The sequence below is a fragment of the Hibiscus syriacus genome, unplaced genomic scaffold (genome assembly GCF_006381635.1).
Source record: "Hibiscus syriacus cultivar Baekdansim isolate YM2019G1 unplaced genomic scaffold, ASM638163v2 tig00111701_pilon, whole genome shotgun sequence".
Lineage (NCBI taxonomy): Eukaryota > Viridiplantae > Streptophyta > Magnoliopsida > Malvales > Malvaceae > Hibiscus > Hibiscus syriacus.
Genome location: NW_024063157.1, coordinates 146,463 through 171,132, shown reverse-complemented (window position 1 = coordinate 171,132; position 24,670 = coordinate 146,463). Strand labels below are relative to the sequence as shown.

General features: G+C 32.8%; 5 protein-coding genes and 1 long non-coding RNA gene across 6 annotated transcripts; 4 read left to right on the top strand and 2 right to left on the bottom strand.

The window, feature by feature from the left end:
• Positions 1-9,637: 9,637 nt before the first annotated feature.
• LOC120167849 lies at positions 9,638-10,841 on the top strand. The gene is made up of 2 exons (XM_039176742.1): positions 9,638-9,854; positions 10,438-10,841. The coding sequence occupies exons 1-2, from the start codon at positions 9,740-9,742 to the stop codon at positions 10,770-10,772; spliced, it is 450 nt and encodes a 149-aa protein (XP_039032673.1). The 5' UTR covers positions 9,638-9,739; the 3' UTR covers positions 10,773-10,841.
• LOC120167851 lies at positions 9,884-10,277 on the top strand. Its single transcript, XR_005520079.1, has 3 exons — positions 9,884-10,020; positions 10,063-10,068; positions 10,112-10,277. It is a non-coding gene; the product is annotated as an uncharacterized LOC120167851 (long non-coding RNA).
• A 1,090-nt stretch (positions 10,842-11,931) lies between the features above and the next one.
• On the top strand, positions 11,932-13,422 carry LOC120167824. Its single transcript, XM_039176720.1, has 7 exons — positions 11,932-12,273; positions 12,355-12,411; positions 12,523-12,574; positions 12,673-12,746; positions 12,835-12,965; positions 13,053-13,371; positions 13,418-13,422. Exons 1-7 carry the CDS (start codon positions 12,249-12,251, stop codon positions 13,420-13,422), a joined length of 663 nt encoding a protein of 220 aa, XP_039032651.1. The 5' UTR covers positions 11,932-12,248.
• LOC120167850 lies at positions 13,390-14,511 on the top strand. The gene is made up of 5 exons (XM_039176743.1): positions 13,390-13,460; positions 13,549-13,656; positions 13,774-13,893; positions 14,054-14,121; positions 14,326-14,511. The coding sequence occupies exons 1-5, from the start codon at positions 13,428-13,430 to the stop codon at positions 14,327-14,329; spliced, it is 333 nt and encodes a 110-aa protein (XP_039032674.1). The 5' UTR covers positions 13,390-13,427; the 3' UTR covers positions 14,330-14,511.
• Positions 14,512-15,272: 761 nt separating this feature from the next.
• LOC120167823 (inactive protein kinase SELMODRAFT_444075-like) lies at positions 15,273-18,997 on the bottom strand. The gene is made up of 9 exons (XM_039176719.1): positions 18,796-18,997; positions 18,026-18,180; positions 17,861-17,955; positions 16,796-17,754; positions 16,502-16,662; positions 16,306-16,382; positions 16,079-16,226; positions 15,806-15,955; positions 15,273-15,598 (listed from the first exon to the last, which is right to left on the bottom strand). The coding sequence occupies exons 1-9, from the start codon at positions 18,995-18,997 to the stop codon at positions 15,545-15,547; spliced, it is 2,001 nt and encodes a 666-aa protein (XP_039032650.1). The 3' UTR covers positions 15,273-15,544.
• A 779-nt stretch (positions 18,998-19,776) lies between these two features.
• Positions 19,777-23,253, bottom strand: LOC120167847 (protein NDL1-like). The gene is made up of 11 exons (XM_039176740.1): positions 23,115-23,253; positions 21,745-21,844; positions 21,456-21,553; positions 21,237-21,325; positions 21,028-21,088; positions 20,859-20,945; positions 20,696-20,773; positions 20,534-20,590; positions 20,386-20,441; positions 20,154-20,289; positions 19,777-20,047 (listed from the first exon to the last, which is right to left on the bottom strand). The coding sequence occupies exons 1-11, from the start codon at positions 23,172-23,174 to the stop codon at positions 19,826-19,828; spliced, it is 1,044 nt and encodes a 347-aa protein (XP_039032671.1). The 5' UTR covers positions 23,175-23,253; the 3' UTR covers positions 19,777-19,825.
• Between the last annotated feature and the right edge of the window lie 1,417 nt (positions 23,254-24,670).

Here is a 24,670-nt window from a genome sequence, read left to right as displayed (position 1 = left end):
ATGCAAACTTTGAGAATTAATTTAGAAAAATGAATCATAATTTCAAGATAAAATTAGAATATTTAAAAGATTGAGAATCAATTTAAAATAAAAATCATGGTTTGAAAATGTATAATATAATTAACTCATTTTATTATGCCATAATTATCGTACGAATAAAAAATATTTCTACTAATAAGTATTGTTTTTTGCTATTGATAAATACAAAATGATTTCTATTTTGATAATTGATGTCTCAATTACAAGCATCGAGACATAATTTGTGTATTTTTAACATTAGAAAGACCTGAAAACAATTGGATATAAAATTTATCGGTGTAATTTTAAAATTTACAGATATTTTAATTTTTATTTACTTGTTTTATAGTTTTTCATAGACAAACAAATATATATAAAATTTCAAAGATGATAGTACTGAACTACTAACGATTAATCTAGCGGGATAAGATATCACCCCTTAAATAATATCTGAATTTGAATCTTAAAATTATACATAAAAAATTAAATTAATTAAAAATAGAATATATCGGATTGAAAAAGTGATCTATATAATAAATTATGCAATATTCAATAGATTGTCGACGTATGAGTTTAATTGGAATAACTATAAAGAAATGATTGTAGGATTAGGACTATCTACTACGATAAATAAAGTCAAAGATGCGGCATCCGTAAGTGTTTTCCATCAAATGACGTATTATTACTTCTTGATATTACTATGAAACTGAAAAATTATTAATTGCGCCGTTAGTCCTCAAACTATAGCCTATATTTTAAATCAGTCCTAAATTTCACGCTCTTTAGACGTACACAACGACAGATTCGAACCAGCATGTAACGTTTAAGATTACGACTAGGCTGACAGAAAGATATAATTGATATGATATCGATAATTCGATAATCCAATTAGAATATTTTGAAATTGATACCGATTTAATTTAATTTAGTTCATAAAATTAAACATAAATATTATATTTATAATTAAAATAAAATAACATACTAGGACTATAGTATATATTATAGAAACAGGTGTTCGAACAGATCATGGCTTGAAAATGAAGCGAACAGATAATAGAAAAATTCGTAGATTTCATATTCTTTGTTTATTATTAATAATATTAGTAATGGCTACGTTATAATTAATACAGAGTTGTTATGGTGGTTGATGTAAATAAAAAAATATAGATTTGTTCACTTAATAATGATTTTTTTATTTATTATAAATTTTTATTCACGTAATCATATTTACATGATGGAATCATAAAATTTAAATTATGGTATCATAATTTAAATAATTAGTATATAACTTTATGGTGATAGATTGAATATTTATTTTTAATTTGTTAATAAATTGTTTTTTATATAATTCTTCAAACTAAGAGCTACACAATTAATATATGAATTAAATTAGATTCCAAAGTGGTTAGGAAATAGAGTAAAAGGTGGTTCATGTAACCTTGTCAAACCGGTCAAATTAGATGATACAAAGTAGGTTTGGGGATAAGAAAATTATGGTCCATTTGACTCAATTGGTTGAAATTGTAATTTTTTTATTTAGATTTTTATTGATGTTTGTGTTTTAAAACTTGAATTATTGTATGCCAACGTTGATTTAACGTGAACCACATTTGTCAAATTACCAAACGAATAATTCAAGGATTATGCATATTTATTTTTGGAGAGTCCAAATCAAGTGGTTTGAATTTAATAATACTGATATGCTGTTAGAGTTTATAAAAGAATAACATATTATAATTATAACGTATTATAAAGAAAACTATTGTTATATGTGTGTGTATGTGCAAATTTAGTAAATGTGTGATATCACATTCTATTTTAATTTTTTTAAAGAATAAAAGAAGTATCTATTAAAAATTAGTTAGTTAACGGAATTAGACAGTGAATCTTTTAAATAAGATTAAGAATTTAAATCATCGTGTCATAAATCTAAAAAAACATAGTTAAAAATGTTGTCCCTATAATATATCTTTATAATACTCAATTTAAATTAATTGATCAATGGATCAATATCATTGGTTATTAAAAAAGTAATAATAGTAATAAATTAGGAAATTCCTCCCTTAAACGGGTCGGATCGGGCCATGTTTGTCCTTCCAAGATTAAACCCACACTTCTTATCCTAATCAAGAGGTCAAAAAAATCAAAGACGTTGACTAATACGTGATCGATTAATCGTTATGATGATAATGATTGAAGGGATGAAAATAGGACACGTCATCATGTTCATGGGACCCAATCTGTTATCTTGTTTAATCACGTGGTATGATCATTTACAAACATATATGTATATGATCCTACAGTCGGGATTTCGAGGGAGCAGTGATTGTTGATATTTGGGTAGCTCACTTAAGTGGATGAGGCTGCCAGGTCATTCATTGTTGCCCATATCCACACTCCAGGGCAGGGGGACCATTTAGTTAGTGAAGAATCGGGTGGGTCCTCTTAATGCGGACTTTGTTGAAATAGAAAATATATAAATATTTATTACGATATTTGATTTGAATTAATTAATTAATAGTTTAAATATTAACATTTATATAAATATATGTTACTATTTTATATATGAACAGTTATTTTTTATTATTTTTAAAGGATTTAACCTATTATTACATGTCTTACATATTTATTTAAATATTAATTAATATTGTTTTATTTTTTTCAATTTCATCCTTAGAAAAGCAAAGACACGTTGTTTCCTTTAAGCAAAGAGTCTTGGGGTGACACCGAATTTCTTTACAGAAATTGTTTGTTGGGAGGAGATAATCATGAATATTAAATTAATTAATTGTGAAGTTTTATAAGTGTGAATCTCTTGTTTTTAAAATTTTATAAGAAATGAGCACAAAAACAAAACCAAATGTAATAATATTATGTTAACTTATTCTAAAGTTTGAAAAATATAAAAATATATTAATAAAAATAAGATGATTTAACAATTAATGAAAAATTTTACTTTTATATAAGAGTTAAGATTCATTTACACAATATTTTTTTTTTAGTTTTACACAAGTTTAGAATTATTGGATGAGTAAAAATAGATGACTAAGAATAACTTTTTATTTTTTTCAAGTGAATATCTTCTCATTTCATACTATTAATCTTATTCGTCTATTTTCACTCATCAAACGGTCTCAAATCTATGTAAAATTAAAAAAAAAATTCATTGTGTAAATGAATTTTATCCTTAGAATTAGTATGTTATTACATTAAAAACTTTAAAACTCAAGATCAGGTCAGAACTAGATTAAATATTGAAAACTTAAAGTGTTAATAAATTAGAAAAAATTGAAAAGTTACGAGCGTTTGAACCTCTAAACCTTAAACTTTAAATCTTAAATAGTATATATATATATATATATATCGACATTTGAAACTCTAAATCATAAACTTTAAATCTTAAACAGTACATGTATTAGTATTTGAAACCCTAAATCATATATATACTGATATTTGGATCTTAAAATCTTAAATCTTAAAGGATATACTGATATTTCAATGTCAGTACATGAAATAATAATCCATGCATTAAATTTCGTTTTCATGGATTTGTCTTGGTGCATGCATTGAAAAGTATGTTTTGGAGAAAGCAAAAACGGAACACAATTTCAAATCCCATACTTTAGTTTTGTGTCAATCTTTATGACAAAAGAGTCCATATTTGTTTCCTTTTCTTTTTCGCATGAAATGTTTATTAATAATTCTAACAAGAGAGGATAAGCCAACAATAAAATAAAATATATAAGGTGATGAAGGTCGAGACTTTTCATAAACTTATAAAATATTTATATAAATTATTTAAAATTTGAATGAGTTTAGTCATCATCAAACACGATAAATTAACTGAGATTATTTTAATTTAGTTAAAGGAATTTATATTTAAATATTTAAAAATATAACATCGTTAAATACTTGATAAAAAGAAGTTTTATGATTTTACCCAGTTCAATGAGATTAATATCTACTTAGATAGTTAAATAAATATGCAGGGCTTAATGGCTCATTTGTTCCCTAAAGTCGATATCTTTTACTGTGTTACCTCATAAATTATTTTTCGAGACGTCTTGTTCTCTAAACTATCAAAAATTTCATTCGTTCTTAATTTTTCTAACATTGGTAAAAATTAGAAATTCAGTCAATCAAAACCTGCCACGTGATAATTTTGATAGAGTGACTTAAGTAAAAGAGAAATAACATGTTAAGTCTTTCATATTTTATTTTTATTCAATTTAGTCCTTAAAAAGTTTGTTTAAATAAAAATCGATCACAATTTATTTTAAATTTTTATAAATTAGTCAAATATTATTTATGACGTTTTTATATTTTTATTAAATATATTAATTTCATTCGATAAAAAATATGATACGGTGATTTAGTGGGATGAGATGTTGAATCCCTTAAATAATGTTAGGGGTTTGAATATTAACGTTGTGAATTCAACAAATTGAATTAGAAAGATTATTTCTATAATGAATATATGTGATATTTAATTTGGATTAATCAGATTCAAATTAATGATCTGATGAATTGAATACTAATAATTATTAAAAAAAATCAATGATTTCAGTCCATTATGTGTGTGTTTTGTAACCAACAATGCATTGTTTATAACTTTAATAAGTTCTAGATTATGTGCATGTCGTGTCTTAATAATTTCACTTGTATATTTTATTTCTTCATCCTTGCATGCCTTAATTAAAATAATAAAAATAATTTAATTAAAAGTTTAAAAAAATATTTGATGCTCATGTTTTCAATGATCAAGATTCGTGATGAGTCTAATATCACTATAACTTAATGTCATAATCAAGTTGAATAATAAAATATAATAATTTCAACCCTATTTCATTAAAATTTTGTAATAAAATTATATAAAAAAAGGGTAATTGCACTGCAAGTCCCCCTAAGCATATTTCGGATTTTAGATTTATCTTTAAAAGTAAAATTATTATAATTGAGTCCTCAAAATATTAATATTATATGACTCGAGGGATATATAAACCCTCAGATCTTAAAAAAAAACCAATTAAGCTCTTGCGCAAAAAAATGCACCTAATGAGCTCCAGACTTAAAAAATTTAATTAATGAAAAATGTTTTAATCGTTATTGTACTAACATCACAGTCAACAATACGAACATGATGATCCATATATGAATGATGATGTGGTAGATGAGTATAATTGATTTTTAAAAAAGTTGAGAATTCATTTTATCATTTAAATCGACAATTAATACATAAATTGACAACTAACGTACGTGTAATGAAAAATCAAAATGATATAATATTATTATTTTAAGAATTCAATGAAAATATTTTAAAGTTTATGAACCAATTTAAAACTCAAACAGTAATTCTAGAACATCTAGTGCAATTTACAAAAAAAAAATAAAAATAAATGGTTCTTGTTTCCCCCATTAGCTAATGTTGTCTTTTAAAGAACTTATCCAAAAAGAAAAAGAACCAATTGCAAGTTGCTGGGTTGTCGTTTTCTTACAGCAGGCCGGCTGAACTGTGTGTTTCGGTTATCCAACTAATTCTGAGGTCGATTTTGATGGGAAATTGGAGTAAGCTAAGTGGATAGAGTTTGAGTGCACAAAAAACCATTACTTTTGCTATAATTTTTTAGAGAAGATTTAGGTTATCTTCTCAATCAATGACATAAACCATCTGATTTCGATATCTAATCCATTATCAATTAGGTTCCGTAATGAAGTTTTAACTAACATATATGCTTTACATTGTCTAAATGTTTCATCCTACCAAATGTAAACTAACATAATTAAAATATTAAAATTTATTTCGTATAAGATAAGTACATTAATATGATGATCGATAATTTGTTTTATTACGATAAATTAAAAATTACTTATCCTTTAAAATCATCAGCGAAATAGAAATAAGATAAGTGTAAGATAATCATATTTACCCACCATCAATAATCTGATCGGGTTAACCAATTAATGTTAACTTCAGTCATTATGTATTGAGTAGAAGAATAAACCTCGGTAACAGTTGGACGATAATAAAAAAATCATAAGAAATCTTGTATGCGCTACTTGTACCAAAAAATAAGTGTAATTCCTCTTAAACGATAAAATATGTTAACACGAGGAAGAATATATCTACTAGTTATATCATCAGTAATCGCCTCAATCTCGAAACTTTTTTCGAGCCAATCATAGACTTTGTTCAGATACGTAAATTAAAAGGACTTTCCTCGTGAATAGGTACGATGGTCGGAGATTAAATCAAAATTTGGTGTTAGTAGGGATCAAAATAAGCTAAAAAATCTTAGGAGCAAAGGCATAAACTTTTTACTAAAAAAGACTTCAATCATATTATAAATTTTTTAAAAGGATTAAAAGTGCAATATAACAATTAGATAAAGGGAGCCAAGGCCTCTCTCCGCAGTGGCGGATCTTGACGGTATACTTTGGGTTGGGGTGGGGGGTTTATTCAAATTTTTGGAGGTATAATCAAAACTTTCAAAAATTGAGTGACTTAAAGAGATTTTTTTTAAAAGAAAGTGAGATTCTAATTACAATTTTTTTTATATAAAAATGGAGCTTGAATGAATATTTTTAACAATTTTGAGGGGGTTTATTTAAAATATTAAAAAAATTAAAGAATTCATGAGAATTTCTAAAAAGTTTGAGGGGTCTAATATTTTAATTGTATAATGTAAATTTCCCAAAACTTTGAGAGTACCAAGGCTCTCATTGACTACATTAGTTATGGTGACAAAAACAAAAGGCATAACTCATAACTTTGCCACTGAATTTGACAAGTCTTTTTTTTTTTTCAATGTGGTATTTAAATCCTATTTCGTCTCGATTTCGGTCTTAACTCACCTCGAAATAAGCTACGTATAAGGACATGGGACAAAAAAAACTTTAAGTACGTAAGTAGAAAATGAGTATACTTTAAGGGTCATATAGTGAATAAAACCGAAATAAAATAGTAAGATGTTCCTACCATACTTGGTTAGTTATGGTTATAATGAATACAGTTTTACTTGACATTGAAACCACTGCATATTCATTTGTTCAACTACCTCCAGTTGTTGATACTTGTGCTGCATTTTTGTTGCATCCTTTGACCTAAATTTATCCCTACAAGCTTCCTTTAACAAGGAACTGGGGTCCGAGCCATTAGGTCTACTGCTGGTTGGGGACCAGACCTTAGCCACCCAAGTTGTTGGTCGTGTGCATGTGTAAATATTTCAATCTCCAATAACTCATCCATAAGTTAATCGGGAGTGTTAGATACAGCAACAAAATATGTTGAGATAATTTAAATTTAAACTCTCAACATTGATTATAAAATGAAAAGAGATTATTTGATGTGTGTCAAATTTAAATTCTATACTTATTTTAATAATATTAATCTTATTTTAACGATTCTAAACCCTAAAACTTAAATCTAAAATCTAAAATCCTAAACTATGTAACTTAAAACATAAAAACCTAAACCCTAAAACTTAAAATACTAAACCTTTATATATATATAGATTATAGGATAAACTACACATTTAGTATCTAAAATATTATTTTTGTTCTGTTTTGGTATCCAAACTTTATGTTTTTCAAAACCATTCCTAACGTTTAGTTTATGTTTTAAATTGATATCTCGCCGTTAAAAAATTAACATGATATTTTTTTATGTTTTTCAATGATGATGTGGCATTACCTTATGACGACGCATCAACATCACCTTTAAGTTTTTAAAGGTGGGGTACTAAAAAAAATTTAAACTAAACCTTAAGTATGGTTTTGAAAAAAAGTAAAGTATAGGTGCCAAAACGAAACAAAATTACTAATTTAGGTACTAAACATGTAGTTTACCTTAGATTATAAGATAAGAAGAACTCTACCATCTCCTGTCTCAGCACCATTTGAAGGCACCTTTAAGTAAAGTCTCAGCACCATTTGAAGGCATGTTGCGTGGACGGGTGAAAGTGTATTGGTAGGGAAACAAGTCTTTTGTGTTTGCTAGCCTTTCACAAAGTTCAAAGCTACGTATATACGTGATCTTGTAATAAAATATATTTGTATTCGATATTTATTTATCTTCTTAAGATTAATAATTTGAATCATGATATGTGAATGAAATATTTTTGAGTTTAGAAGATTGTTTTCAAAATGAATGGCTATAAAACCCGATTTAAATTAATTGACAAATGAATTAAATTTTGATAATAATAAAAAATGAATTTAGGTGCACATTTTCATGGGCGAGCTTAGTTGTTTAATGAAGCAGAAGATGTTTATGTTTTAAGGATAAGAATGGGTTTATCATTCCAAGTCATACATAAGAGTTTCTTTATCCTTTTGTGTTTTTATCAATGTATGAGGTTGACACAAGTGATGTGCATGGATCCCAACATCATAGCTTTCCTTTTACATCAGTGGACGAATCAGAAAGCTTTGTTCCCCTCAATATATTTTTTTCTTTTATCATTTGTATTGTTTAGGATGGTCCTTTGGTGGATTCAATTTTAATCCGAGTATTATATTTTTATAGGTAAAGTATACAGATGGTCTCTCGATTATAGGGTACTACTTTATTAAGCTCTTGATTATTAAAAGTTACAAAATAATTCTCCAACTATAGGACGTTGCTTTGTTGAGTCTCTAACTATTAAAAGTTACAAAATAATCACCCGACAACTCATATATTTCAAACTCGTAATTTTTTGTTAAAAAATTGGCATTCATCTTAGCTGAACGTTAACATGTTGATTAGGATTCGACAAAATTTGATTCCAGAACTGTTTGAGCTGTATTTTCTAGATCAACTATTCGTTTGTATTATGTCATCGAGTCAATGCTCGAAGCGTTATGCTATCGAGTCAATGCTTGAAAGCAGCGACAATGGTAGTATACATCATTAAAATACAATTTTATCATATCTCAGTCAGCAAGTTAACGTTCAACGTATATAACCATCAATTTTTTTAACGAAAAAGGACGAGTTTGAAACATATGAATAGTCGGGTGATCATTTTGCAACTTTTAATAGTTAGGGGACTGAGCAAAACAACACCTTATAGTCGGGGGATTGAGTAACTTTTAATAGTAAAAAGACTCAACAAAACATTACCCTATAGTCGGGGTGTATTTTATTTAATATTCGATATGATTTACATTTAATAAAATTTTATATGGTTTAAATTTTAGAGAGAAAACTCATATTTGTATTTGACCGGATATAAATATAAAAATATAGTTTTATTCGGGAAAAGAAAGAGATTTAATTGAGAAAATACAAAGAAAAGAGTATTATAACAATTATTAATCCAAAATATACAGAGAACAATTATACTATTATCTCTAAAACATTACTATTCGTTCATATCTAAATCCATAGTCCAAATTACATATGTAAATCAGTTCAAAGTTGGAGCAGATTCAAGTTAATCTTTTATGGGCTTGAATCTTGATAGAGAGTGAAAGGCTGGAACTGAGCCCTGCCATTAACATCTTGGATCACTCGGCCTTTAATTTGATCAAAGTTGAAGATTCAAGAATCATTCAATCAATCAAAAGACCAATAGAGCTTTACTCATCTCCATAGAATCTGTTAAACTTTAACGTTTATTTTCCCAGGCCTAGGAGCCGAAATCAAAGGTTTGGAATTAGATTATAGGGTTTACAAGGAAATCCCAGCCTCAAGAACAATAGAAGCTGAAGGAAGAAAAACCCTACAGGGAAAAGGGAAATGGAGCCATCTCATTCTCAAAACGAAACCCCTCCTCTCTCTCCAAAGGAGTCCCGCATGAACCGCTTCAAGCCCATTTGGCGTTTCTTCTTGATTTCCAACCTCGCTCTTGGAGGTATTTCATTTGGCGTCTGTATTATTTAAACCCATATTAGTTTCTAAACAATTGGTTGACGCTCTTTCTTAAAATCTTTGTTTTTCTTTTTTACCTGGAGTTTAGAATGTGTTTGATGAATTGCTTGGCTTAATGATTACTACGTCTGATGTATGTTTTGGAAGGTGTACGCTAATGGGTTGAGAAAATTTGCTACCCAACTACCAAGTTTTCGGTTTGATGGATTTTATTTCCGGTCATTGATCATGTTGTTCGAGTAGATGAGTGTTAGCTTTTAGAAATGGTAATTGGTTCAGAGAAGCATTGAGTCATTGAGTCTAACATTTATCGTTGTTGTTAAGTTAGTACTGCTGATAATTGGTACTTAGTTGTGTTGTCATTCATAAGGATTGGAGTTCTGGGATGAATTTTGCGTTACATTGGTTTGCATCGATGACAAGCGAAATCGATATACCATTCATCCATTTTAATTCTATGAACTGACATGAATTTTGATGTTTATGGCTCTTTCCATGGGATATACAATTTGCTTTATCACGAGTTATCTTCTGGAATTAGCTTATGTTCTCTCTCCTGGTTGCAGCATATATATTTGCAAACCCGAAAAAGAAGAATACAAGCATTGCTAATAGCAAACCTGCTAAAGAAGAGGTAGACATCAAGAGTGATGCTGAAGCAGCTGTATCTTCCGATGCAGTGACAGATGCCTTAGTTCACGAGGAGCTGCCAATCCTTCCGGTTGTTCCAAAACCCGCTTTGGATCCCATTCCCGAAGACCAGCGGCGTGAACTTTTCAAGTGGATATTGGAAGAGAAAAGAAAAGCCAAGCCTAATGACCCTGGAGAAAAGAAAAGAATTGATAAAGAGAAGGCTGTTCTCAAACAGTTTCTTCGTGCAGAATCTCTTCCCAGAATTTGATTCACATGTCTCGTTGTACTCGGCAAAATTCTTGCTTCAGCGAAGGACTAGTTTCTATCAAGGATGGTTGGAGGGGGAAAAAAACACATGCCAAAGAGGGTTCTGGTTTTTGGTACCCATCTCTTGTGAGATTGAATGTTTAGAACTTGTGTTACATTTTAACAGCATTACTCACTAGACTAAGGCATTCTTCACATCCGATCCTTCGGAACTAATTGAATATTCTCAATTGGTTGACAGCGGAAGAATTCCGTTTAGCCAATGTAATTTAGCAGTGAAATGTTTGTTTTTGCTTTGATTAACAACAAAATCATACACCTATCAATAACAAAAGCTGAGTTTTCAAAAGTATGCCTAAGTTGTCAGGTGGATGTGCAGCAAAACGTCTTTGGAGAGACAGGCGTGGTGCAATACGGGCAGCCCTTCTAGATGCACACTTCGGGGGTTTTCTGCATAGGTGCAAGGCACACACTTCTGTCACCTTAGGGATAAGGGATAAAAACTTCTGCTCAGTTATCAAGAGTTTTTACAGCAAAGAAAGCCAAAGAAACAAAGTAGAAGGAGACGATACACTGGAAGGAGAAAAAAAGATTTGAGGCAGTACAAACGGATAAATCTACAAGTAATAACGATGTGTGAATACATGAACCACGTTAATGACAAGAGTTAGGCGTTGACCTAGGTGAGGATATTGCACACATTTCCTATTTGTATATTGCATGAATCTAGCAATGATGTGTAAATACACAATCACATTAATGACAAGAGTTAAGGCGTTTATCCATGTGAGGAGACCGTAAAATTAAACAAAACTAACTTTATATAGTCTTGTAAAACTAGCTTTATATAACCTTGATTAGTCAAGTCAACACTATTGGTTTGATCCAACAAGAATAATCAGGGTTGCAACAACCACCTAACAGATTAAGTTGTGGGACAAGCAATGGATCTTGTGAATGGTAGAAATTGATATCGACTTTTGAGGAAGGGACAAACAATGATGAAGGAATAGAATGTGGGGAAGAGATTAAGTGTTTTATGAGTGAATCAATGGATAATGGGTATAGATATGATCTATAATTTATTTATAAACCTCCTAGCATAAAATGTGTCCATGAAAGGGGCGCACTTTTGTCATGTGCCTTGTTCCTAGAGTCTAAGAACCCTTTAAAACTAAGCTCTAAGTGAGACAAAAGATAAGAGATTGATTGGCTACCCCAATCCCCATCTTTTGAAATGAGTCATGAAAAATTTTGTCCATTATATAACCTTCCCCTCAAAACTAGCCACATGGTTTTTTTCTTATTCCCTTGTGCTTCTAAACTCTACCAGGTGGAGATGCAACTGAGCTGTTCTAAGAAGCTAGCCTTCAAAAATCATCAGATTGGAATTATAATACTCCTTTTATAATTTTTCACTGGCTTATCTCTTATCATCATCTCTACATTTCTAGTCTTTCTGCATAGATTTCTTAAAATGCCAGGAACCATCCAAGTTTCAGGTACCAAATGCTACCCTTAACTGTAATTCAAAAAGGGCAGTTACACTTGTTTTTTAGATTTTCTCATTTTATTCATCTCAGTTCTAGATTTCAAGGGTCTCCAATCATCATCACCATCTTCTGAAATATCAGTGAAAGGTAGTCAATCAACACCCTTTCTCCTACTTCTCTTATCTTGAACGGCAATATCGATATATGCACAGTATTTGACAATAAAAAAATTATGGTTTATCATTGTTCATAATGCAGTTTCCGTGGGAAAAACAGAGTACCAGACTTGCGACAAGGGAGAACTCACATTGTAGTGATATCAAACACTGTTTTGATTCTTTGTTTTGCCTTAGAATTTGCTTCTGACTTCTGTTCCGTTTTAAATCCAACATGTTTTCTGTGGCACAGTCCGTTGACAACCCTTCGTGACAATTTGATTATAACACTTGAAGATGCCGAGGGAAATGAGATTTCTCGTACAGGTTTGTCACTGTTCCTTTGAACATGCATTGGAGAATGGGATTTCATTTTAGTTGTAAAGCTTATTGAAGAATTGTTGGTATGGGGAAGGTGTTGAGACAAGATTGGTGGTCGAGAAAGGTGTTTGGGACGATATATTTTCTCTCGAAGGAGGCGGCCATGTCCATATGAAGTTGCAGTTTGTCCTCAGTGAAGAAGAGCACCAGAGAATCCAGATAATGGTATTGTTTCTTTCGATGCAATGGTTGATTAAAAGAACTTTTTCCTTTCAGCAGCACAATTAAGTTATATTTTTAGTTCCTTTTCAGAGAGAAGCTGCACTGAAGAAGAAACGTGAAGAGCTTCGCAATAGAGGTCATGGAAGTCCCGAACGTTCTTCGGTCGGTAATAGTGAAGGTTCAGGTTCGATTTTGCTTTACTTGATTTTCATTTTCAGTTTACTTGAAGAAAGATGGAACATAAAAAGAAAAGAAATCAAACAGTGCATTAAACCTGCATGTACTGATCCTCAAAAGCTTTTTATTGATGTATTGAATGCTCCATTTTCTCAAGGTTCGTCAGAAAGTTTATTCCGAAGTGGATTGCTAGCTGATGAATCCAGTCTCGGAATAGACGACGGAGACAGAAGTTATCCTATTCAGAAGAAGGGACCAGCTGTGAAAGCCCATGGCAGTATAAGAAAAATGATTAGTGCATTCGAGGGCGGTCTAATTCAGGTATATCAAACGTGTTGCTTAAGTTTCCCCGTTTGTTATTGCAACTTAGAGCATATGATTAAGGTTGCTGTGACTTGATCTGATGCAGGATGTGAAATCTTCTACTAAACCACCACCAACAATAACTCGGACAAGGGAGATCCCAGTGGATTCACATCTTAATGATTTCAAGACAGAAAAAGTCATGCCACCAATGGTAACTTTTGGAATGATCAATGCCAATGAATTCAAACAAACAAAAAATATGTATTAGAAAAAGTGCAGATGATTCTAATATCATAACCAGATTGTTTTATTTGCCTGTTACGTTCAGGTTGATGCTGATGCCGGCACTGCTGCTGAGGCAAATGAAGATGGGAAGACTTCTGGAAAATTAAGACCAGGGTCCGAGAATTCAGAGGTTCCTCCAGACTCTGTAGGACCTTTTGGAAAGGTATACCTTACCCTTTCCAGATATCATATATTCCTAGTAATTCATGCTTTAAATGTCTCTGTCTTCATTGCTCCATTGTTGTTTTTAAAAGTTTCTAAAATTCATGGCATGATTTGACAAGTAATTTCATTTCATGCTAATTTTTTTTTCTTTACCTCAGGTGATAAAAGTCATAATCATGGTTGGCTTTGCAACACTGGTTCTCATAACAAGAAAACGGACCTACAGGTATATATCCATGTATTTGTTGTTGAATCTCATTCTATTTACTAACTTAGCTATGTCAATCCAAGCCTCTAACTTTGCCTCGGTACAATCGGCACAATTTTTTTTTTTTTTTATCGAAATATCATCTAAATTATCACTTCCTTTTTCCTAGAAGAAGAAAAATGCTTCTGCATGCATTGCTAAGCCTGTTTTATGATCTTGCAGATGAAGTAAGCTACCGATAGATCTATGTGATTATGCTAAAGTTTGGAGTCACTTGGATCCTTTATGTACTTTTTCCTTTTTTATTTATTTATTTTCTAGTTGATTTAATCTCCCTCTAGCAAATCAAAATGAATTTTAATCGATATATTTTTGTAAAAATTGATGTAAATTCTGTTAATATTTCAATCCTTGAGGAGCTCAGATGTAAATTGTGTAAAAATACTTGTGTAAAAATTGAGTTAAGATTCAATCGATTGAAACCTTGATCTTTAAATTGTATTAAAGTAAGGACAAACTACAATTTATTTTTAAAAATATTTTGACCATTATTAATAATTTAATGCTATCTATTTCCTAAGTTCTTTATTTAAGTATGGTTTTTATTTTATCTTATTTTGTAAAGATTGTAAAATAATGTATTTGGTTTCTTTTTAGTGAGTAAAATCCGACTCGATTTGAAAATTTGATATTTTCAATTTGATTCAACTTTAAAAAACTCAAATCGAATTGAACCAACTTGTAATTTTATAAATTTGACTCAAATTTTTTTAAGTTCCAGTCAAATTATAAAAATAGAACTCGAATAACTCAAATTTTTTAATAATTAGTGGATTAATTTTTAAGTTTGAGTCGAGTCCTTTAACTTTGCTTGATATATGTATATCCTATATGAAGAAGTATATATATATATATATATAGAAAACCGTTTAAATTATAATAAAATATTATAATATTATAAATATTTACAATTAAATTTAAACATAAACTCAGACAACTTGATTAAAGTTTTATAAACTCAATTAGACTCGAAAAGTATTAAATAAAATTTGAGTTATAAAATAATACTCATCAAATCAAATAATTAGAAATTTCGATACTCATCAAATCGAATAATTAGAAATTTTTTATCTCAATTCGATGGAATGCTCACTCTTAACTGGCTGATGCAATTTCTGTGTTTGCCCCCCTTGGCGTGTGTTTTCGATAACCTGTAATTTGCAATCATGGCTCGTTTGTTGGAAATCAAACTGCCGAACCTGCAGTTTTCTTAAATTTGCCTCCGTCTTTGGGAGTTTTTCAACAATGACCTGCTCTTTGTGGAGTGCATGTACCAATACTTTTCGAACTTCGTTCGAACACTGGACCATGCGAAGGTACTTCGACCCTATGTTCACCGGTTTCACCTGCTCGGCAGACGGTTTTCAGGATCCCGGGAAATTCATGCATCGATTTTCGGATTTGTGACCGCATCCCCCTCCAACCTCCGAAGCACCTTCAGTATAAACAAGAGTGACTGTTAAAGTGTGATTGTTAAACATGAAAATACAAGCTAGACTCGACCAGTGCACAAAATTATAACGCGGCATTTGGAAAGATCATTCGCAGTTTTATTTCTTTCGCGATGATCTTTGACACAAGGATGAGCCGATGAACGTCTTTTGCAAGGGAATTTCATAACGTAAATTCCGATTTATCCGACCTGAGACATTCGAGGCCTTGAATGAGGATCCCGTCTGATGCACAAGGAAGCGCATCGCAGCATGCCATAAACCTCTTGCTCTGCATATAGGCTCCCCATGCGGGGGTCGACAAGTTCACAAATGGCATTACTTTCGAGTAAAGGCCGTGCCTGCTCCAAATACAAAGTGTCCGAAAACCAGATTCACAATAAATCAGATGGTGATCCATTGATCATCCAAAGTAAATGTACTTTCAGCGATGATTGTAACATAAACAAGAGCCAAACTCGTACCCATTCTGTAAGACACTGCTGTCCCTTTGGCCGATCGATGTCCACAGCCTTTCGTCCCGTGATTAACTCTACCAAGACCACTCCAAAGGAGTAGACATCAGCTTTTTCAGTAACTTGACCGGTTTGGGCATATTCTGGAGCTAAATACCTACCAAGAAGAATGTTTTTACATATTTTTCTTTTCTAGATGATAAAGCAACAAGGCAAACTAAGCTACATAGGTGTACCCGAATGTTCCGATTACTCTAGTTTCCACTCCGGTGTCTCCATTTGGCTGCCATCTCGCCAAGCCAAAATCTCCAACCTAAATGTTCGAAAAGTAATAGTCAGTTTGCAGTCCCTACTCCCTACTAAGCCACATACCTATATGTAGAGAATGTTTGATAAGAAAAGATCGAGCATGCTTTAGAAGATTCGACATACTAAAGGTTCGAAATCATGGGTGAGAAGGATATTGTTAGGCCGCATATCACGGTGTATTATACATCCAACTCTGCATTCTTCATGAAGGTATCTCAATCCTCTAGCTGCTCCAACAGCAATCTTTTGTCGTGCAGACCACGGCAATGTATCTCCACAATGACCTGAAAATTTCCCCTATCTATGATTAGACTTGTGTTAGGCAATGGAACAATAGTTTCGAGGTCGGTCAAACTGGAAAATGCTGATATCCATTTCCATTTAAGCAAGTTGTAACATAGTATAGCAGGAACTTACCGTAAAGATGAGAATCCAGAGACCTATTGCAAATATATTCATAAACTAGCAATCTTTTTCCATCCTCAACGCAGAATCCGATCAGCATTATGACATTCCGATGTTGTGCACAACTTAAAACCTCGACTTCTGAGAAAAATTCTCTGTCACCTTGAGAACTAGCCAGCTTGTGTTGCTTCACAGCAATGACCTGACCGTCAGGTAAGATCCCTCGATGAACAGAACCGAATCCACCTTCAGCCAAGAAATTCGATTGTGAAAAGCTATTGGTAGCATATATCAGTTCAGAATACGTGAACGACCTAGGAGGGTGGCCGAATATAGGAGCCTTGTGCTGACACATTGAACATAATGGAGGAGGTCTAGGAGGAGCATTTCTTGACCGTGAGATAGCTTCAAGTCTGTGATGAAGGACCCCGAGATTGAGTTCTCTATTCAATGCTGGTAATTTCTCCAACAAAATGCTCGATGTTGAAGATAGTGATGAATCATTCGATCTCTCTAAACCCTTCCCAAGATGCAATGAACCTGTTGTAGGAGGATCTGGCTCACTGTTGGAGTCTGAATCCGATTCAAATGGATTTCGGCTTCCCTCACTAAAAAATGAATGATCTTTCTTCAAGCTCTCGTATAATCCATGGAGGAAAAATGGTGAGGCTTCTGGATCGGAGCTAGATATTGACGACATTCCAACATCAGTAGCAGTCAGAGGCGATTCATGCTCAGGACTGCTGGCAGGAGTCACATACGGCCCTTTAGTTTCATCAAACAGGCCATGCTTGCTTTTCCTATATCTAGGAGATGTTTCTGATTCAGACAATAACGGCCATTCCACTTTAGGTTCAATGTTCGGTGATCCAACTAAATTCAATCGAACAACCTCCGCCCGAGTTCTCTTCATCACGACAAGATTGCATTGCAGCTCATTCAGGCAGTGTTTCTTCTCGTGTTTTAAGTGTCTGTGAAAGGATTAGAAAGTAATTATAACTAACAACTTGAGTAATTTGCATGATCATACATAGCTAAAACCATGCAATAGAACAAAGTTTACATTGTATATATTACTTATCCAATATAACCCAGTTGGATTGAGCTTTCTTCGCTTGGGCAGCAACGATTCCACGTGGTGATCCGGGAACGATTTTTATCCTAACCTTCACCTGTAAACATGAACATAAAAAACCGAATACCAGGAACAGAGTACTTAAAAACTAAAACTAATCCGCTAACCTTCTCCGCGTCATAAACATCTTGCAACTGAAGAATCATCTGGGAGCATGAATCTGCAACACCTTGTTCTCTATCTGAACTAATTCCAGAGATAGACTTCCAATTACCAGCGGTGCAATCACTCGTAAATCTTGAAATCCCCCATATCTTTTTTCCTGAGAATCCATTGGATCAAAATGAGTTATCAACAAACCACATTTTCAGCTGCAGCAATCATGAATAACTGAAACTAATAATTGCATAGCTGATAGCAATGAACGTGATCTTAGCCTAAAGGATTCGAATGTTTTTGACCGGAAAATAATGTCGATTAATGTTCTTTCTTTTGACTCATGCATGCTAAAGTGGCCATTTCTGAGCAAACCAACAGTTTCAACAAAGGAAGAAAGGGACATTTGCGCAAATAAACCACAAGCTATATAAGGTTTCAATATCCAAACTTTGGCTTAATGAACATGATCTTAGCCTAAAGGATTCGAATGTTTTCGACGGAAAATCATGTCGAATAATGTTCTTTCTTTTGACTCATGCATGCTATAGTGGCCGTTTATAAGCAAACCAACAAATTCAAAAAAGGAAGAAAGGGGACATTTGTGCAAATAAACCACAAGTTCTCAAAGGTTTCAAGGTCCAAACTTTGTTCAACAAATACTATCCAGTCCCCAAAAGATGACACTTTCAATACCCAAAATTTGTTCAACAAATTCTATAAAACAAATAGAGAAGTGAAAGGAGATGATTTTATGAGGGGGGGGGGGAAAGTAAGTTACTTGAGGATTGAGAAGGAACAACCAGAAGCAGCTTAATGCAGTCCCCAGGTTGAACAACATGAGTCAAAGACCAGAGCAGAGTGTTCCTTGGGATCTCCTTTGCTGCTTTAACGGCCACTATCACCACTTTACCACCCAAATCTGAGGTACCCAAATCACATTTCTCCATCAAATCAGAGCTCTTGGTAGAAAAAGATTGCATCTTTGGTGATTCACAACAACCAAATAAGCTTTTTTGACTCTCAAAAAGATAGATTTCAGCTACTTCGATTGCAATAAAAAGGAGCATGTATCAGTTATTATTTCACAGAAACCGAGGCTGCCTGAGCTTTCTCGTCAGAAACAAAAGGGGGTGGCCTAATTTCAGAGCGCTTTCTTCAGCTGCTTAATCATTGATCCTCGTGCTCTTGATGAAACTACAAGAGGGAAATTGGCCAAATATATTTGTTTTACAGAAACATAAATACAAACGACAAAAAGGCAACGGACTGTGTCAGGAAATTACAGTTGTTTAATACCAAAACCACGTATAGCTGCATGATTTTTTTATTCAATTCTCTTTCTTTTCTTCATTATTTATCTGTGTCATGATTTTTATGTGGCTATAATTTGTTAAATATAGTCGGATTTGTATAAAAATAAAGTTAATTTGTAAACACGAAGATCAAGACATTCTGAAATATAGATAATATGTCTAATGTTTTTATTTAATTAATTAGACGATGATCAATCCGTCTCCAAGATGGTGAAATAAGGCAAACAACGAACATATATAGGGGTGGATATCCATTATTGGTTGCTACAAAAGAATGAATCCATGTTAACCCATTATATTCCTTCAATTTCTTGCTTCTGTATCTACAAAGCCTCCTCCAGTCCACCCCCCCCCCGGGACTCCCACAAGCTGTGCTTCTCTTCCCTTGTACATTTTTCCCACCACAGAAACAACACCCCGCCCCCCCCCCCCCAAAAAAAAAAAAAGAAAAAAAACGAGTAACGAAGGGAACCCTGTCTTTCTCGGCCCCCACAATCAAACTTCGAGGGACACACGGGTCTTTATCGGTTTTAGCTTCAAGCCCATGCTTTCGGGAGAGAGAAGCTCTGGTGAGATACAAGATGGACTTAACGGGCTCCTCGGGCTATCAGTTAGTTGGCATGGCCTGCACAACCCATATCGCATGAAGAAGTATTCCATCGGTATCAGCATTGCGTGCGGCTGTTCTTCAGTTACCATTGATCCACAAGCCTGGACCTGCAGAAGCAAAAAAAAAAAAAATCCATTTTGCATCATTCGTTGTCGTAATAACGAATAAAACACTACAGTCGTCCATGTTTACATAGGTAATATTAGTACTTACCTCGACTAAGGCACTAAATCTTCTATCCAACTTGGATGTCATGTAGAGGGCCTCGGAGTGAAAAGGTGAGCTATCCCCGACGAATATTAAGGTACGGCATCTTAGCCTCTTCAGCCCACTGGAAATATCAGGTCTTCTGCAAGTTTCCGGATACAAAGTTTAGATCACTACAAAATCATCTATTTAGTTTAACAGAGAAGTAATACGATACCGAAGCAGTCTCTCGTCATACCCATTAATTGCTTGAAGAAACCGATTCACATTCGATGCATATCTCTCGTCCAACAACTAAGAAAACAAACATGCAATATGAATATGTCAACTATGGGAAATTCAGTGTTTAAAGCGGGGTAAAAGAACAAGAAATGTTAGGCACCAACTCGTCGGCATGCTTGCACTATATCTGACTCGGGAACTTCAGCAGTACCACGAACTTCCTGTTACAATTAATAGAAATCTCATCATTCAACATACTCGTGAAGTGAAAATATAACAAAAAGAAACTTGGAAGATAGTTTACTAGGAAGGAAACAACAGGATACCTTGCTAAAGTAACGTTGAAGCAAAAACTCTTTCAGCAGTCCACACATTCCGTAAAAGTACAACAAATTTGACATCACCTACAGATTGTAGGTCGTTTTAGTTATACGATAAAAGTTTATGCACAAGTAATGTTAACTATAATCAATAGTCTTAAGAACGAACTTTGTTATAGAACCACTCAGTCCAAGAAGGTGCTCTGCAAAGAGGGGATACAAGTATCAAACCAAGTACTCGTACTCTGTATTTCATCTGCAATGCAAAATCTTTGTCAATGAACTTGCATCGAAAAATTTAAATATACTACTCAAAAAGAATTCACAAGGAAACCTACGGCAAATAGCGTAAGAATGTAAGCACCCGCTGTTACTCCCATGCACATCACTGCACCTAGCCTGAAAAGAATCCCAACTATTAAAACTCCTTTTCAACTAAAATACTGACACAACCAAATCCGATAGCTCTTATATTAAGTGTGATGGCGGCATCAACTAAAAAGTCTTGTATAAACTGTAAAACAAAAGGTATTAGGAAAAAGATTACCCGAAAAAGTTGAGAACCTCAAGGATCTGAACAGCCAAGTCGTCAACAGAATGTGGAGAAGTACTTTCACAAATTGGAGCAGCTCCCAACTGCAAGAACTCTTGTGAAAGTGCCAGAAAGGAAACTATGTGAATAATTAAACCCAACAATTGCTTTAGTTCATTTAAAGGTGATAGAATAAAATAAAGCAAACCGGAAAATGCCAACTAATTTACAGACCTCGTGGCCAGGAGGACTAATATGGTAAATGCAGAAGTTGTGCAGCAGCAAGGAGGCCGCTTCTGGACAAAAGAACAATCCTTGGAAACAAGACATATCTGGAAAAGAGAAGTATCACAAAAGGTACAATGTAATTGTTAGAAAGCAGATTTGCAGATTAAAAACCGACGAAGAGGAACAAATGAATCCGTCCTAATGAATTTCTCTCGCATTTAGTATAATGAATAAAAACTTCATACAACCGGGGAAGAAACAAAGGGGCTATGGTATTTGACAGCATTATACTCACGGTTCAATGCCAAATCAGGATATGTGATTAGTGCTGGCTTGTCTTGATCCCCATATACTATAACAGACACAGAACCACAGCGCGTTCGTACACGATGTTCCTAGCAGATGTTTGCAGGTGCACAGATTATGAACAGATATAAGATACATAGAAATCAACACAGAGAGAGCTAAGAATAACAATTAAGCATATAGAATGGATTCATTCGAAACTTCGAGTACCATAATGTTCCCTAAGCTAGAAGATGTGAAGTAACAAAAGCTTTCAGTTACGTAAGACTAATCATTTGTTTCATGTGTCCCTTAAAAAAAGGAAGAAAAATTATTCATCAAAAGCGCATCCCATGTGCACACATCCCCTTTTAGTGAAATCCAACTGAACATAGCTTTGTAAAAGATTTAAAAGAATAAATAAAAGAATAAAAGACAGATAAATGAAATGAGTGGTTCCTGATATTAATCATTGTATTCTTCAAAAAAGGGAGATTATAGTCTAAAGGGAGAGCATGGGATGAACCTCTCTCATTAAAAGAAGACATTGACATGTAAGAAAATGTGAATTTACAGCTAGACAATTTTAAAATAATAATATAATAAAAGTGAAAAACAATTGAAAAAGGTGCAGCCAAGGTTTCTTCAACGAGCTGCAAACATCAAGTTTAATAATCCCAATGACTGAATAGTTGGAAGAATCCACTATCCTAACCTCTTTTGTCATCACAAGCAACAACAAAGTAAGAAGGAAAGAATCTCCAACCGATCAAAGAAACCAAAAGTAAAAGCAGATAATTCCAAAGGCGAGGCAAACGTAACAACAAAAATCAGAGAATTACACAAGTAAACATACAAAATAGGATTTTACCATAGCAGAGTTAAAAAAGTTCAAAGAAGGTTAAGAAGAAGCCAAAAAATTATTGCTTTATATATATAATACACAGAAATGGAAACTCCCCCAGCTTACCAAATATGTAAAATCCAGCATTTATTAAAACAAACAAGGAAGATCAAATGAAACCCATCTCGTCAAAGTCTGAATATTGTCATATTGCGGAATTAAGTTCAATTCAACTTTGAATCAAACCAAAATTCCACCCATCATCAAGAGAGAAAAAAGAAATTATTTTCCAAGAAAAACTACGAAAACCAATTCAACAATCAAAATGCAAACAATAAAATGGGAATTCTCCCGGCTTACCAAAATGTGTAAAAATAAATTTGATCAAGTAAGGAATGCATAGATCCAATGAAACCCGTTTCGTTAAATTTCTCGATATTGCATAATCAAATTCGTTTCAACCCAAAACTAAAGACCCGATTCAACAATGCAAAATGGAAATGGAAATGCAAAAGAAAAAAAGAATGGGTGTAAACCTTTCCACCAAGATATATCTTTTCAGCAGCAAGAGGAATGGAATCGTTGGAGTCAGCCATGGCTGTGGCTCTTTCTCTGTTATTTTCAAACAAAGAAAGACAGAAAGAAACTCTGTTTTCCTTCGATAAATATGAAAGACTCTTTTTGCTTCGATTTTTAATGGCTTATAAATCAAGCGATTCTCTCTCCCTGGAAAGCTCTCTCTCTCCCTCTTATTTATTTATTTAATTATTTATTTATTTTTATTCTTATTTTTCATTTTTATAAACAGAGGCGAAGCCTCCACCGACGCTTTATGGAAAAAACGAAAACGGATTTACTGCTTTTAACCGCACTTCTGGTGCCATCTTAATCTTCGGTTAGTTTTTTAGAGGTTAAACGCCACCGTTTCACCCAACAGAATATATTCTATTTACCTAACTGGGGTCGCTTGTTGGTGAACTTTTGGGGTTCAATTATGGTTTTTGTCCCTTTACTATGCTAAGATTTGGGTTTTAGTCTTTATACTTTAAGTAGTATTATTTGGTCCTTTACTTTTATCATGTTATTAGTTGGTTCAAATTAGAGGTGTAAATGAGACATCTATGTTTGCAAGCTATTCACGTTCGACTTGAAAATATTAAATTTAATTTGATAATTATTAAATTGAGCTCAAATTATTGGTAAAAAAATAGACTCAAGCATCACAATCCAAACTCAAATGAGTCTTGAGTTTAATTGAATTTTTTTTTTAATTTTAATATATATTTGTATATTGTTGTTAAAATACATTTATATCTCTATCATATATATTATTGAATATGAATGAACTTATTAGATTTTTAGCTTTCGTACCAAACTCAATAAATGAATTTAATCAAGCTCGAGCTCTAATAGTTTGATTATGTTTTGAACAGAGTCCGAGCTTGAACATTGATGTTCGATTGAATTTGAACTTAGTATTGAGTCACGAGTTTTGAATAGAGCTCAAACTCGAGTTTGTCATTATTTAAGGTCGACTCGATTCGAATTCTAATTCAAATAATTAATACTAATAACTATTCCAACTAAAATACTGAGGAATTTTTTTTAAAAATAATACACTTTTAACTTATCATACTGAAATGTATTCTTTTTGTGTTAGAAGATAAGTTTTTAAGAAATAATAAGTCAACACTTAACGAAATAGTCGATGTTGTTAAATACTTGAACCAACTAGAGGAATCAAATTAAGTCAATTGAATCTTAGTTCAATTGGCGCCGTCGTTACTACAACAACTAAGAGGTCGTAAATTCATGTAGGGGTGGATCGAGGGGATGGTGAGGACGGTTGTCCCCTTAAAAGTTTTAAATTATCATATAATTTAGGTATTTTCTATTGATAATCTATTCTCGTCCCTTAAAATTTTATAAGTTTATCTTCTAACACAAAATCATGTGTTTGTCCCTAAATTCAAGTGTGCTTAAGCATGTATGATTTGGGATTTTGTGGGGGTTATGAGTAGTTTACATACTATAAAAGAAAATATGCCAAATTAAAGTATAGGGATTAAAACTTAATTTTGAGTATAATATA

Coding starts and splice junctions, on each gene's coding strand:
- LOC120167849 (XM_039176742.1), top strand. CDS start 9,740: ATGGAGCCATCTCATTCTCAAAACGAAACCCCTCCTCTCTCTCCAAAG. Junction 9,855..10,437: donor TTCCAACCTCGCTCTTGGAG/GTATTTCATTTG, acceptor TCCTGGTTGCAG/CATATATATTTGCAAACCCG.
- LOC120167824 (XM_039176720.1), top strand. CDS start 12,249: ATGCCAGGAACCATCCAAGTTTCAG. Junction 12,412..12,522: donor TTCTGAAATATCAGTGAAAG/GTAGTCAATCAA, acceptor TTCATAATGCAG/TTTCCGTGGGAAAAACAGAG. Junction 12,966..13,052: donor ACCAGAGAATCCAGATAATG/GTATTGTTTCTT, acceptor GTTCCTTTTCAG/AGAGAAGCTGCACTGAAGAA.
- LOC120167850 (XM_039176743.1), top strand. CDS start 13,428: ATGATTAGTGCATTCGAGGGCGGTCTAATTCAG. Junction 13,461..13,548: donor TCGAGGGCGGTCTAATTCAG/GTATATCAAACG, acceptor GATCTGATGCAG/GATGTGAAATCTTCTACTAA. Junction 13,894..14,053: donor CTGTAGGACCTTTTGGAAAG/GTATACCTTACC, acceptor TCTTTACCTCAG/GTGATAAAAGTCATAATCAT.
- LOC120167823 (XM_039176719.1), bottom strand. CDS start 18,997: ATGCAATCTTTTTCTACCAAGAGCTCTGATTTGATGGAGAAATGTGAT. Junction 18,181..18,795: donor TGTTCCTTCTCAATCCTCAA/GTAACTTACTTT, acceptor ATGGATTCTCAG/GAAAAAAGATATGGGGGATT. Junction 17,956..18,025: donor ATGTTTATGACGCGGAGAAG/GTTAGCGGATTA, acceptor TCATGTTTACAG/GTGAAGGTTAGGATAAAAAT.
- LOC120167847 (XM_039176740.1), bottom strand. CDS start 23,174: ATGGCTGACTCCAACGATTCCATTCCTCTTGCTGCTGAAAAGATATAT. Junction 21,326..21,455: donor TTAGTCCTCCTGGCCACGAG/GTCTGTAAATTA, acceptor GAGTTCTTGCAG/TTGGGAGCTGCTCCAATTTG. Junction 20,442..20,533: donor TAGTGCAAGCATGCCGACGA/GTTGGTGCCTAA, acceptor TTGTTTTCTTAG/TTGTTGGACGAGAGATATGC.